This window comes from Mauremys mutica, chromosome 6 (genome assembly GCF_020497125.1).
Source record: "Mauremys mutica isolate MM-2020 ecotype Southern chromosome 6, ASM2049712v1, whole genome shotgun sequence".
Classification (NCBI taxonomy): domain Eukaryota; kingdom Metazoa; phylum Chordata; order Testudines; family Geoemydidae; genus Mauremys; species Mauremys mutica.
Window position 1 is genome coordinate 110,341,883 of NC_059077.1, and position 14,082 is coordinate 110,355,964.

Sequence of the window (14,082 nt, forward strand, 5' to 3'; positions counted from 1 at the left end):
GTCTTTGCAGCATCTAGCACGATGGTGCCATAATCCTGATAGGAGTACTAGCACAACTCAAATCATAATGGCTTCACTGAGAGTCGAAGATGCTTGCAACTTCGCAGGATAACAAGTACAGAAACAGCTTTGCTCTGTTTTGTTGTCGTCAAGTTCCTTGAGACCCTGTATTGATGCTTTAAGCACAAAAGCCTTCGCAAACTCAGTCCAACTGGATCAGTGTTGGGCAATCTGTGGCCTGCGGACCACACGTGGCCCATCAGGGTAATCCGCTGGTGGGCCGCCAGACCGTTTGGATGTCGGACGACCCTTCCCGCAGCTCTCATTGGCTGGGAACGGCGAACCACGGCCACTGGGAGCTGCGGGCAGCCGTGCAAATGTAAACAAATGGTCTGGCAGCCCGCCAGTGGATTACTCTGATGGACCACACCCATCACTGAACTGGATAGAATGAACTCAGCATAAGATTCTAAAGCAATGGAGGAAGATCCATAGGATGCAAAGCAAGTTGCTTTTATTCATTCCGTGTTATTAACACTTACCCTGAACACCTGTGCTTGCAGAGTGCCAATCTGGTTTTTATGGACCGGACTGTAAACTCAAGTGTAATTGCAACAATCGGGGGAAATGCGACAGATTTAAAGGCTGCCTCTGTCAGTTTGGCTGGCGCGGTCTACACTGTGAAAAAGAAGGTAAAGCAAGGTAACACTGTCGTAAATGGCCTCTTCCAGTGTGATTGAAACAAATCTTCATGCTGGCCTAACATTTCCAGCTATGGTTGATAGCCCATGGCAGCTGCCCCGTTTCATTCTGGAGGGCACAGGACCTGGGTTCAAATCTTTTCTCTAGTGCAATGGCTGCCAGCCTCTGTTAGGCACACCATGAATGGTGCCTCAGGCTTACGAGTACTAGTCTAAAATACCTCTCCCTACATTGGAGCTAGAATACACAACCCTTCCTCACACAGGCTTTGACTCTGACATGAACTTCAGTGGAATACTTGTGTAAGTACTTACTGACGTGAACAAAGGTTGCACATCTAGCCCTTACTGATGACTCTCAGGGCTGGCTCATGGGGCACTGCCACTTCCTCTGTCCCATTCAGCTGGGCATGTTCTTGCACCAAGTGTCTCTTGGTGCTCTCTAAACCCCAAGCTTATCACCAGGCTGGGATTTGAAGCAACACTAGCTCCACGGGGAGTTAGGCCTTGCAGAGCTGAATGGGAGACAGTAGGCACCAGCTGACGCAGGAGAGTCAGGAGGCTAAGCTCTGTGCTGATTCACACTCTGTGCAACCCCACTGAATTCAGTGGAGTTGTCCAGGGTATAAAGCAGCACGGAATTTGGCTTTTACCTGGTAAACTGATAGAATAGCCCCAAAAGATTGGGATCTATGTTTTAGATCAGGGTGCCCAGACGTTCCGATATTATCAGGACTATCCCAATATTAGGGGCTTTGTCTGATACGTGCAACTATTCCCCCTGCCCTCCTTCCCCCCCCCCAAAAATGTCCCGATTTTTCACACTTCCTATCTGGTCACCCTATTGTAGTCCGGCAGTAGCCTTCAAATTCTCAGGAGATAGGCGACAGGAAGGAACATGCATATATTGTTCCTGGCTCACGAGGTCTTTCAAGCTCAAGAAGAGTGGGGAGGGTTGAGATCACGATCAGACTGTAGCACTTCTACGCTACCCAGATGTCACTTCTGTCTTCTTCTGGGCCTGGGCAATGATGAGCGGCGGGGGTGTTTCACATTAACTCAGAGAATGCAGTGTGTGCAGTTTGCAAAAGCTAGCTCGCTTGTGCTTGGTATGGTTTGGGTCTGAATCTTTTCTGACTTAGTTTTACACTGGTGTAACACCCCGGACTTTGGTGGAATTATTTCTGATTTAGTCCTGTGTAAGTGAGAGGAGAATCAGGCCCACTGTAGCTAAGGTCTACAATGTGTTCAGCATATGCCCTGAATTTGAATTGTAGCTGCTTTTTTTAACCTCTTAGCCTGCTCTGTTTTATCTGTGAGGGGGGAAAGCAATCAGCAGATGTCATGTTGTGAATATTGGGTTCCTTACACAGGTTCAGCTGATGTACCACCTCAGATAAAGCACTTGCCAGACCATGTGGAACTCAATTCTGGCACAGAGTTTAAGCCTATTTGTATAGCCACTGGCAAGCCACTCCCTGTTATTGAAGACTTTAAACTGTTGAAACAAGATGGGACTGTCTTCAAGGTAAGTCCCTGGTTGGTTTCTACTCTGTTTCTTATTTTTATTATTATTGTTATGTTTATTTGTGAGTTATTGCACACTAAAGACATTTTGACCAAGTACACTTCCTTGGTGGTATGAAAATGCCACGAGATCTTCAGGGCTAAATTTTCAACCAGCTTCTATGAATTTGCCTAGACTCATAGAGGTGCCAGTTCAGGAAGGTATCCCTATTCCACAAAAGCACTTAGCAGATGGTCATCTGTCTAGGGACAGACTTATTCATGTGCTTCAGTGCTTTCCTAAATCAGGTCCAGAACTTGCTGTATAATGGTGAAAAAGTGTGAGAGCATTTGTTCAAATTCCCATTGGTTGCTAAGTTCATCCACGTTTGTGCCACTTTTTATTCACTGTTCATGACAATTTGTGCGAACAGGCTTCTGTTTGCACTATTGTTTGGGGGAATGTCTGTCCTTCATACAAATTCCCCTACTTTGCGTACAAACCGTGATATTTGTCTGTGAAAAAGTGTGTTTGCTGTTCTGTTTGTCATTCTTCATTTGTTTTTCCCCTGTTTAAATAGTTTAAGAGGTAGTAGAAAAATATCATGTGACTTGGATGACTAGCGAAACACAGTGAATAATACATAGCAAATGACTGAAATTAACTGTTCACGGACAACACATTCACTCAGAATTCACCACTCAAACTATTCAGCAAAGACTGAATAATTAATGCTCTTGCAAACCTCAAAACAGAAAAAGGTCTGAGTTCTTTAGATGATTTACTGGTAGTTGCTAATTCAACCAGTTGTAGCAGCAAAACTGAGTAAATAACACTGATGTGCAATGGCTGTAAAATTTCCTTCAGAGTTAGCTACATTTTGCAGATGGGTGAAGAGGGCTCATACATGCGGAGCTGGTAATCAATGGCAGTTTTGTCACTGAGGCCAATAGAAGCGGGACTTTCTCTGAAGTACTTTGGGGTTTTTTGGGAGGACGCGTATTATAAATGGAAGCTATATTTATTATTGTCCCACATTAAAAGCTACATTAAAGGAAAGTGAAGGTTGCAGAGTGAAACACGCAGTAGTCAGGAAATAACATAGCTACAGTGATATCAAAATCAGAAGTTACCAGGGCCATTTTGTCTGCACTAGAAAACTGACTGAGGTGTAATATACTACATGTAATGACTTGCCATTGGCATTAATGGATTTTGGATGAGACCCTAGATTAGGAGGAGGCGTGACTCGGAGGAGGTTTTTCATTGTTCAGGTGTGTCTGACCCTTCTTATGATTTGTCATTTCAGCCCGTCTCATTTCTTAGCAATCGCTCAGAGGCAAAGTTTCATATCAATAGAATCCAGCCCCCTGACTCAGGAATATGGGTTTGCAGTGTTCAGACAGTAGCGGGGATGGCAGAAGAGCCTTTCCATGTTACAGTTAAAGGTAAGGTTCTCTGAATCATGTGCTTTTAGATGTCCTCGCATCCCTCTTTTAACCCGGGCAAGTTTACACCATTAAATGTCCGTAACATTCATGAGATGCTATCTATCTTCTAGCAGTTTCTGATCAGAGATCTGATAATGCATTGAGTTGAGTCATGAGCCCATTTCTTTATGTCATGTTTATGTTTGTTTATACAAATACTTAACCCTTTCCATGTATATTATCCTGCTCCATCATTTATGTTCCAGCTATGCTTAAAGGGTCTGAACCAAAGCCTACATTATTAAACTCAGTGGAAGTCCTTCCATTGACTGGAAAGAGCTGTGAATCAGGCCCAGAGCTTGCTGCTTTGCTGATATTTAATGTAGTATGGAAAATCTTCTTTAGAGACTAGGACAAGTATCCTCAAACATAGATGTGTAAATTAGGCACTGCCATCCGTATTAACTCATCTTAATAAAAGAAGCCCAATTGTCATAAAATAAAAAAATAATATAATAATTGGAGATATACCAATCTCCTGGAACTGGAAGGGACCTTGAAAGGTCATTGAGTCCAGCCCCCTGCCTTCACTAGCAGGACCAATTTTTGCCCTGGATTCCTAAGTGGCCCCCTCAAAGATTGAACTCACAACCCTGGGTTTAGCAGGCCAATGCTCAAACCACTGAGCTATCCCTCCCCCCTTTGTGTACTGAGCACCTAGAAAACCCAGAGACTTCAGAGATACAGGCGCTCAGAGTGGTGCTTTGGGGTTCAAGCCAGACCAGTAAGAGGTTGTGTCGCCGCCTGCCCTGCAACTTTGGATGCGTCAGTGCTATGCTGCTATGGCTCACAGCCCAAACACCAACAGCCAGCATACAAGCAGGCAGGTCACACCCTGGCTTCCACAACCCAGTTATTTTTTGCAGAGCGACCCCCAATACTCAGTCCCAAATTTCCCCCAAACCGTCTGCCAGTGTGACAATGTGCTGAGGTTCCCAGAATTGAGAGTTACTGCGTTACCCCCCTCTGCCTCAGCAAGTGAGAGTTTTGCTACTGCTAAGCTCTGTCACAGCTCCCTGACACACCAGCTTGTCTGCCTTGCCAGCAAACTCCTCAGGACTCTGCCAGTCCAAACCTTGCCCTGCAGGTAACAAACAGTGACTTCCAAGTTCCCCAGAGACGTCTCCCGCAGTGTCCTCTCCTGGAAGGCTCGAGAAGTTATTAGTTCATTGCTCCTTTAAAGAGACAATACACTCCAATTCATTAATTTAACTTGGGTTTGACAAACACTCTTACTTCAATCACTGCACAGAATTGGTGTATAGTAAAAGAAAAATAAGGTTATTAAGCAAAATATCAAAGGTCTAGGTGATATCAAGTATAAAGGAGTAAAGGTAGAAAGGGTTACAAGCAAACAAAAGTAAAAATACTCTTCTAAGACTAAAACTTAATTTCAGCAAGTTACAGTCTTTGCCTAAGCAGGTTTCTCACCTATATACAGTTCCCAGAAACTTCAGCCCCCTTGGTTGAAGGCTCCAATGTCCTGTGATTTGAAGGGCTCTGGTCCCTTGAATTTTATGGGTCTCTCTCCCCTTTCTTTGTAGTCTTTGGAAAGTAAACCAGCCCAAACTTCTCTCTCCTGCTGGGATGTAGACACCAGGCTATTTTCCCAAAGTTCATTTACCCGGTTAAAGATGCAGGAAGGCTTCCTGTTGATTTTCCATCCCTGTGCTGATCTGCATGTAAACCAGGCTTACATTGTTTTGATAATGCTTCATTGACCTTGGAGACAGTAGACAGCTACCTTCCCTGCTGTCTCTCCTTGTACACACCCATCCATATCTCAGGCAAGAATATTAATGATCAGTGAGTTATCAGTTTTCCAGTGATACATTACACGCTACCTTTTGGGTCTATATCATGACAACTTTGTATTAGGTGTAGTGAGTATGTCAGGCTTGACAAGAGTTGCTGATACAGAGAAGTGAACCACCAATGGGCCTCTGTGTCTCCCTCAGCAGCTCTAAAAATCAGGGTATGTAAGTAAGTAAGTGCTACTCAAAGTGAATAAGAGTTATAGAAATAGGACCCTTACAGTAGGGAGCATATTGACCATAAGGGGACACTATATAGTTCAAAACTCATGTTTTAACAGTCTTCCTTCCTCTTGATAGTCCTACCTGGGATTATTAAAGCTGAAAGAATTTTAAAAATCTGATGTATTTTCATTGTGGATAATGTTTGTTTACTTTCTTGGCATTTCACTTATCCTGGACCATGTTTCCAATCAGTTTCACTTTCTGGTTCTCATAGACTGGCACAAGATTGAAATGTTTTTTTATTGACAACACTACAGGGAAATGTTTAAACAAACATCTCTATTCAAAATATTAAAGCAGTTCTACCTTGAACAGCCACCTCCTGCATTGTAATTTTTGTGAATTGGCAAATGAATGGGATGGTAAAGATTGAAAAAAAAAATCTGAGCATTTGGAAAGGGATCTGAACCCTCATTTTTTAGGATATAATCCCATCTCTAACTAATGGGAGTTAGGAAGAAACTTTCCCTACCACAGAGAGATGTTGTTGAAGCAGCTGTCAGAAACAGGGTACTGGAGTAGACGGTTCATTGCTCTGATACAGTCTGGCAATACCTGTATTCCTATGAATCCAGGTAGATGCCACAGTTTTATTAATACAGACAAATAAAAGATCTGGTCTAATAGCCACATTCTTGCTCAGTTCCTCCTGTGCCTCAGTATGCTCCGAGGATGATAGAGGGTGGACATAATTTTCTCACCATCGATATCAATGCTGATTCCCATACTGGCGATGGACCGATTGTGTCAACCAAGCTCCTGTATAAGCCTGCTAAAGGTTATCAGCCCTGGATGTCAGTGGAAGGTAAGGGTCAGTCCGTTCATCCCATCAATCATACAGAAACCTCATCTACAATCAAGCTGAAGCAAAATTAGAACGGAGTGTTTGCTCTAAAGTAAAATTCTGTTCTGAAAAATGACTTTTACTTATGCAGGGCTCAAAAGAACCTACAGCTGGTCCTGGAAAGTGCAATTTTTACATAGTTTTTAAACTAAAAAGATATTAAAGCAGCAGCAGAAGCAAATGGCCTCCTGTCTCAGGTTTTTATAAGGCTCCTATCACTGTGGTACCTAAGTACTGGCTTCTAGGACTTCTAAAGACCAAGGGCAAAGTTCAGAAGTGAGTCAAGTGAATTTAAGTAGCCTAGAGGAGAGGATAGATTACCACTTCATCCAGTCCCCTCAATGTATATCAAAGCCATGTAGACTTTTTCTAGATTCCCGTAGGCTTACATGGGCTCACTTACACGTTGGTGAGTATGTGAGTAACTTACAAACACACACCTTACACGTCAGCTCTAAATTTGACCCACTGAGTGCAAGGGAATGTAAACAAATGTATTTCAGACTCTGTCTGACAGGCCAGAAGCGAGGGGAGTAGCTAAAAAAAACAATGAATTGCAGGATGTAAGAAGGTGTAATCTAAAGCAGCTCCCATCCTCTTTAACTGACACCTTCTGACTCCTCATTGTGTAATTTACACCAGCTTGGTTTCCCTTACATATACACCTCTACCCTGATATAACGTGACCCGCTATAACACAAATTCGGATATAACGCGGTAAAGCAGTGCTCAGGGGGGCTGTGCACTCCGGCAGATCAAAGCAAGTTCAATATAACGCGGTTTCACCTATAACGCAGTGAGTTTTTTGGCTCCTGAGAACAGTGTTATATCGAGGTAGAAGTGTAAATAACTGGATATAAGGGTAGATATAAGGGAGTATGCCTGATTGTATGGGAGTCTAACCTATATCACTTTACATATCATCTTCATTAGTCACCAAGTCTCTTTGCTGGGATCTCTTGACGAAAACACAGATACATCAACACTGAGGATTCTTGAGCCTTTCATCAACATGTTCACGGGTATTCGGAATTCCAATTTGTTCTTTCCAGGCTTATATGTTCTGTGCATCATTGTGGTATCTGAACTCCTAATAGCTAGACCAGTCTCCAAAAGAGTGAAGAGCCCTGCCTGCACATATCTGACTACAGGAGCAGATTGTAAGATCTTTGGATCGGGGCCAGCTCACTTGGGGCCAGATTTTCAGAAGTGCTCAGCCCACTGAGGACCCTGAGCACTTCAGTACTTTTGAAAAGCTGCCCTTTTGTAGCTCATGCAAGGCTGGGCACATTGCTGGTGCTTTAACCCATAATAAGCAATACTGTCATAATGGTAATTAACAGGTACGGCTAAACAGCTCACCCTAGAGTAATGGGGGTAAAGCGGAGCCTATAACGTTGACCTCTTTCAAGAGCAGATCCAGCTGTGATGCGGGATTCAGAAAATCCCTTATTATTTTTCAGAATGGACTGGAGGGTTGACCTTTCTTTCTCCTTTCGTTCCCAGTAAATGGAGAGAGCAAGAAATTAGATAATCTAGAACCCAAAACAGAATATCAGTTCTGTGTTCAGCTCAGCCGGCAAGGGGATGGTGGAGAAGGGCATCCTGGGCCACAGGCAAGCTTCACAACGGCTGCACTTGGTACGTAGGACTTTTGGCCTTTCACATGGCGAGCTTTCAATCAGCCTTCTTCGTTTTCTTTGCAATATGCACAGCCACATTCAGCTGCATGCATGCCAAAGCCCACTGAAATCAATGGATGCCTTTCCATTGATTTCAGTGGGTTTTGGACCAAGCCTCAAAACAATGTTTCTCAAACAGTGAGGCCCGGGGAGGCTCAGGTCCTTTCAGAGGAGTCTCAAGCAAAGCAAAGGAAAATGGGGGAAGAATTGCAAAAGTGGCGAAATATAATTCTCCCCATTTTACAGGTGGGAAAACTGAGGCACAATGAGGTTAGGTAACTTGCCCAATGCCACACAGCGAGTACTCAGCTATGTTGGGGATAGAACCCCTTCTCCTGGTTACTAGTGATGGCTCTAACCATTAGACGATGTTGACTTCTTTAAGGTTAAGACAATTTAAAAATCAGAATCTCATACTGAGTCAAGGAACAGGAAGCAATCAAATACTCAAGCACTAAATAAATGACTTCTTGTTTACTGAACCCTTAAAATGGAAATGACCCAGCAATAAAAAGAGAGGGGCCTGGCCCTTTCCTCAGGTTTAAAAACTTCCACTTTGCATCAGTAATCTTTCAACCCTCCTCCATCCCAGTGAAGGACATGAGACAAGAAAGATACTTTTTTGCTGATACCCGGGTCAACAGTTCTTTATACGGAGCTTGTGCACACCAGCAACCAAACAGGGATCTACTAGCTGTGGAGTATTAGCTCTATTCCCTTCACCCCATCTACTTCAATGTCATTTGAATTCCCAAGTCTATTATCTCTGTTCTATATTGTCCCATAGCTCTGTTGTTTTACTTAACAACACACAATATAGTTATTCAGGCCTCCTCATTCTCCTTCGAAGAACTGTAGGAAGTGAGAGGGGAGTTTACTTCTGCTATTCTGATCTAGCGAATGTGACTGTGGACAGGAACTAAGTGACAGGGTCTGATTCTCCATTGCCTTGCCCCATGTGTAGTCATTTACACCTATGAAAGCGAATGCAGAATGTAGAATGCTGCCAAATTGACATATTAGCCCAGGGATCGGCAACGCTTGGCCGGCCAGGCCGGTTTGTTTACCTGCCGCGTCCACAGATTCGGCTGATCGCAGCTCCCACTGGCTGTGGTTTGCCGCTCCAGGCCAATGGGGGCTGCGGGAAGCCACGGCCAACACCTCCCTCGTCCCGTGCCACTTCCCGCAGCCCCCATTGGCCTGGAGCAGTGAACCGTGGCGAGTGGGAGCCGCGATCGGCTGAACCTGCTGACATGGCAAGTAAACAAACCGACCCGGCCCGCCAGGGGGCTTACCTTGGCAGGCCGCGGGACAAACCTTGCTAATCCCTGTATTAGCCTTTTATGTGCACTTTGTAGCACTATAAATGATTATACACAGTGCAGAGCAGTGGAGAATCAGGCATCAGGCCCTTGGTTTCTTACCAGCACTCCTTATCACCAAATGTTAGAAGTAAACAATCTTTCACAAAAACAGAGCAAATGAAGCCACATGAATCCTTCAGTCCAGGAGGGAATGTGGCTGGAGGAGGTGGCTGGAGACATTCCAGATTTTCTGAGAAGCAAATGGCATTGCAGAGAAACTGAAGATCTGAAATCCACCACCCTGCTACTTGTGGCAGGCCCAGCAGCATCAGAGATTGACAGTACTTTCCAGTGGCACCATCAAGGGCACTGCAAAATGCTAAAGTCGTTTAAAAATGTCAGTATTGTGATCCATGCAAGGATGCCATGTCCCTGAGAAGCAACCCAAAACACGCCATGCTTGGGCTGAGCATTTGACCTCAACAGCAATTCTCGCCTCTGCTAGGTATGGAGGACAACATTTGAACTCTGGATGACCTCAGGCCTCATTTGGCCGTGCAAAGCACTAACCACTAACCCAGAAGGCCAGTTCCAGATTATTGTTTTAATACCGTCCTTTGTGTGCAAGTATCCAGAAGACATAAAATAAAGTTTTTTTTCTCTCTCTCTGTGGATTCTCCAAGGTCTTCCTCCACCAGAAGATCTCACCCTCATTCCTGAAAGCAAGACATCTCTGATTTTGTCATGGAAGCCAATAGCACAGAAGCCAGAAGATGACCTTCTTGTAGAAGTGGAAAGGACGAGTGTGAATGACAACAGTGGTGATCAGGACAATGTTATCACCGGTGTGCCAGGAAATATATCCACTCTGGTTATTGGTGATTTAGAACCCAGACAGCAGTATAGGTGCAGGGTACGTGTGAATACCAGGTCTGACGGAGAGTGGAGTGATTATTTGTATGCATGGACCTACAGTGACAGTAAGTGACTGGATTCACTTTACTTTATTTAATCCTTTCTCTTCCTCTACCCTCTCCCCCACAAAGCAGGATTCTGATGTTGCTAGAGGTCTCTGTAAAATGTAATTGTGACGGGTTTGGTCACAGAGACCCACTTGGGACAGTCATCTGATGTGCTGAAACTACTTCTGAGCCCATCTTCCCTGCCAGCTTGGGACTCCAGAACCCTGTCTTGTTGAACCAGACATGCAAACCTGCTGCAACACAGATCCTGGGTCTGAACCATGACCCCAAAGCTACAGACTTAACTGAAAACAGATCAGCAAGTGCTCCTGTCTCCAGCACTCAGACACCCAACTCCCAGTGGGATCCAAACCTCAAATAAATCCATTTTACTCTGTATAAGGCTTATGCAGGGCAAACTCATAAATTGTCCACCTTCTATAACGCTGAGAGAGATGCACAGCTGTTTGCTTCCACAGGTACTATCACTTACGCTGGGATAATTAATAAACAAAAGTGATTTTATGAAGTATAAAAAGTAGGATTTAAGTGGTTTCAAGAAATAACAGACAGAACAAAGTAAGTGACCAAGCAAAATAAAACAAAATACACAAGTCTAAGCCTAATACATTTAAGAAACTGAATACAGGTAAATCTGACCCTCACAGATGTTCCAATAAGCTTCTTTCACAGACTAGATTCCTTCCTAGTCTGGGCCCAATCCTTTCCCCTGGTACAGTTGTAGTTAGTTCCAGCTCAGGTGGTAACTAGGGGTTTTCTCATGACTGCAGCCCCCTTTGCTCTGTTCCACCCCCTTTTATAGCTTTGGCACAAGGCAGGAATCTTCTGTATGTCTGGGTCCCCACTCCTCCTTCTAAATGGAAAAGCACCAGGTTTAACATGGATTCCAGTACCAGGTGACATGTAAGCCCTCATTCTCCATTCTTTCAGGGCTGGCCTGCACGTACCCAGGAAGGTTTGTGAGTAAACAGAGCCATTCACAACCAATTGTCCTAGTTAATGGGAGCCATCAAGATTCCAAGCCACCATTAATGGTCCACACTTTGCACAGTTACAATAGGACTTCAGAGTAATACTTTCATTTTCAGATACAAGAATGATATATTCATACAAATAGGATGAACACACTCAGTAGTTTATAAGCTTTATAATGATACCTTACAAGAGACCTTTTGCATAAAGCATAGTCCAGTTACATTATATTTACACTTATAAACATATTTCCATAAAACATATGGAGTGCAATGTCACAGCAATCCTCTGCAATGATAGCATAGTCCTTCTGAATGCACACTTACAGCTGCTTTTAGCTATTGTTAAGAGGGATGGCTGAGGGTCAGCACTAATTCTTATTCCCCGGTCAGAGACTAAGGATGTGAGTTTCAAAAGTTCCTCAGTGACTCAGGAGCACAGGTCTCAGTGACTTTCAATGGGAAACATGCTCCTAATCACTTCGGTGCGTTTGAAAACCCCACCCTGAGGGCCTGATTCTCAGACGTGCTGGGCACTCACAGCTCCATCCAAGACAACAGGCTCTCCATTGATTCGGAAAATCTGGCTGAGTTGTACCAACCACTGAACGGTGAAGAGAGAGTGCAATGTTTGTGCACTACACTGAGTGCAGAGAGTAGTTGAGTCTGTCGCAATGCTGGTGCTAGAATCCTCAAAGGAGGTGGGAAGGGATGAGAATGTGGTAAGGCCATAGATTCACCTGCCCCCCACAGTACTGTCACCACAGCCACACTCCCTGGGGGCTCATGAAGTCATTGTGCTTGCCTGAGGCACGGTGCTTCTAGCACGCTCCTCTGGAAGGGCACATCTCTGCACCACTCGTGCCTGCAACCTTAGTGCTAATCCCATTCGCATAGGTGCTTACCCCCACTGGTAAAGGTTGCACAGCTGGGCCCTGCGTGTATTACAAACATGACTAGTGGTGACCTGCTTCTGGAAATATCACCATAGGTATATTATTCTGAGGAGAATTTATCTTGCCAGCTGTGGCTGTGGCCACCAGCTAGGGACTCAATCCTGCTCCCGTTGAAATCTGTGGGAGTTTTGCAGTTGACTTCTACCCTTCCTAACAGCTGTTAAATGGACAAGGAAAACAGGCCTTAAAGCAATGAAAACTAAGGGATACTGGAGCCACAGAGGGATGCTGATCCAGTCAGGAGGTAAAATTACACTGCCCCAATTCAAGAGGAATCCCTTTGTCTAGGATAGTACCTGGAGCAGTCTCTTCCTTTTCCTAGCAAGGATAGGGAATACCACGAGAAATTTGCTGGAAGTGTTCAGCAGTGCAATAGTTGGTGCCAGAATGAAATGCACCATGTCAACTTTATAAAAACATAGTCAAGTTTCATTTGCTGTCGCCCTGATCCTGGTTCTCTTTAAGCCAGTGGGAGTACTGGGGAAAGGATCGGCACTAAGAGAAGGAGCAAGGATGGATGTAAACTGGAACATGTTCTCTTTTTGTTCATAGGAATCCCACCGTCACCTGACAACATCAAGATTTTCAACATCACGGACACCTCTGCCATCATCTCTTGGTCAACTGCTGTGGGACAGTCCATCTCCTCCATCATCATCAGCTACAAGATGTATGGCACTGCTGACCACACTGACGTCACAATAAAAAACACAACCACCACGCAGTATCCTCTCAAGGGCCTCGAGCCAAACACTGCGTATCTGGTTCAGATTAGTGCACAGAACAATATTGGATCGAGCAACCCAAATGCTTCTCTTGAACTGAAGACTCTCCCGGAAACAAAAGGTTGGTTACTCCAGCGTACTGAACTCAATCCAGACCATGCCTGGGTGGTCTGGGAGGCCATGTGGGTTAGCAAGCTGAGAACAGAGCTGGGGACTATGAACACCTGAGATTTTATTTATTTGTTATTCTGAATGTTTTGCATTTTAAGAAAAATATACACAATGCACATCCAGACAAAGGCCTTAGAATTTGAATCCCAGCTCTGTTATTGTCTCTGGGGCAAGTCACACAATTTCCAAAAGTGGCCGCTGACTTTCAGTGCCCCAGTTATTGAGGGCCCAATGTTTGATAGAAGTTTAGCGTTCAAAGCCAGAAGGGACCATTAGCTCATCAAATCTGACCTCCTGCATAACACAGGCCATGGAATTTCACAAGCCTGGCCACCCACTGACTGATTTTCAGAGATGCTGAACACCCCCAGCTCCAGTTGAAATCAGTGGAGCCACAGGTGCTCAGCACTACTGAAGATGAGGCCCAAGTTCTCTGGGCTTCCATTTGTGTATCTGTAACATGAGAATGCTAATATTTATTTACTTCCCTCAGAGGACTGTCAATGTTAACCAGGTGCTAAGTGCCATTTTCCCCTCAACAGCTCCCTATGAATCCAAGGGAGGGAAAATGCTGCTGATTGCTATCCTTGGCTCAGCAGGGATGACCTGCCTAACAATCCTGCTGGCCTTTCTCATCATGCTGCAGCTAAAGAGAGCCAACTTCCAGCGCAGAATGGCTCAAGCCTTCCAAAATGTGGTGGTGAGTTTC

At 44.5% G+C, this 14,082-nt stretch overlaps 1 protein-coding gene across 5 annotated transcripts in view; it reads left to right on the forward strand.

Moving 5' to 3' along the window:
- The window catches only part of TEK (TEK receptor tyrosine kinase), a 67,167-nt gene that overhangs the window by 30,349 nt on the left and 22,736 nt on the right, over nt 1–14,082 (forward strand). For 2 of the 5 annotated variants that reach the window (XM_045021606.1, XM_045021607.1), the window contains exons 7-14: nt 564–692; nt 2,075–2,229; nt 3,518–3,656; nt 6,381–6,542; nt 8,088–8,222; nt 10,251–10,547; nt 13,030–13,323; nt 13,916–14,073. In XM_045021606.1, the coding sequence (XP_044877541.1) occupies nt 564–692; nt 2,075–2,229; nt 3,518–3,656; nt 6,381–6,542; nt 8,088–8,222; nt 10,251–10,547; nt 13,030–13,323; nt 13,916–14,073 (1,469 nt within the window). The remainder of the gene's footprint in view (nt 1–563; nt 693–2,074; nt 2,230–3,517; nt 3,657–6,380; nt 6,543–8,087; nt 8,223–10,250; nt 10,548–13,029; nt 13,324–13,915; nt 14,074–14,082) is intronic. The other 3 variants (XM_045021609.1, XM_045021608.1, XM_045021610.1) reach the window with 3 other exon arrangements.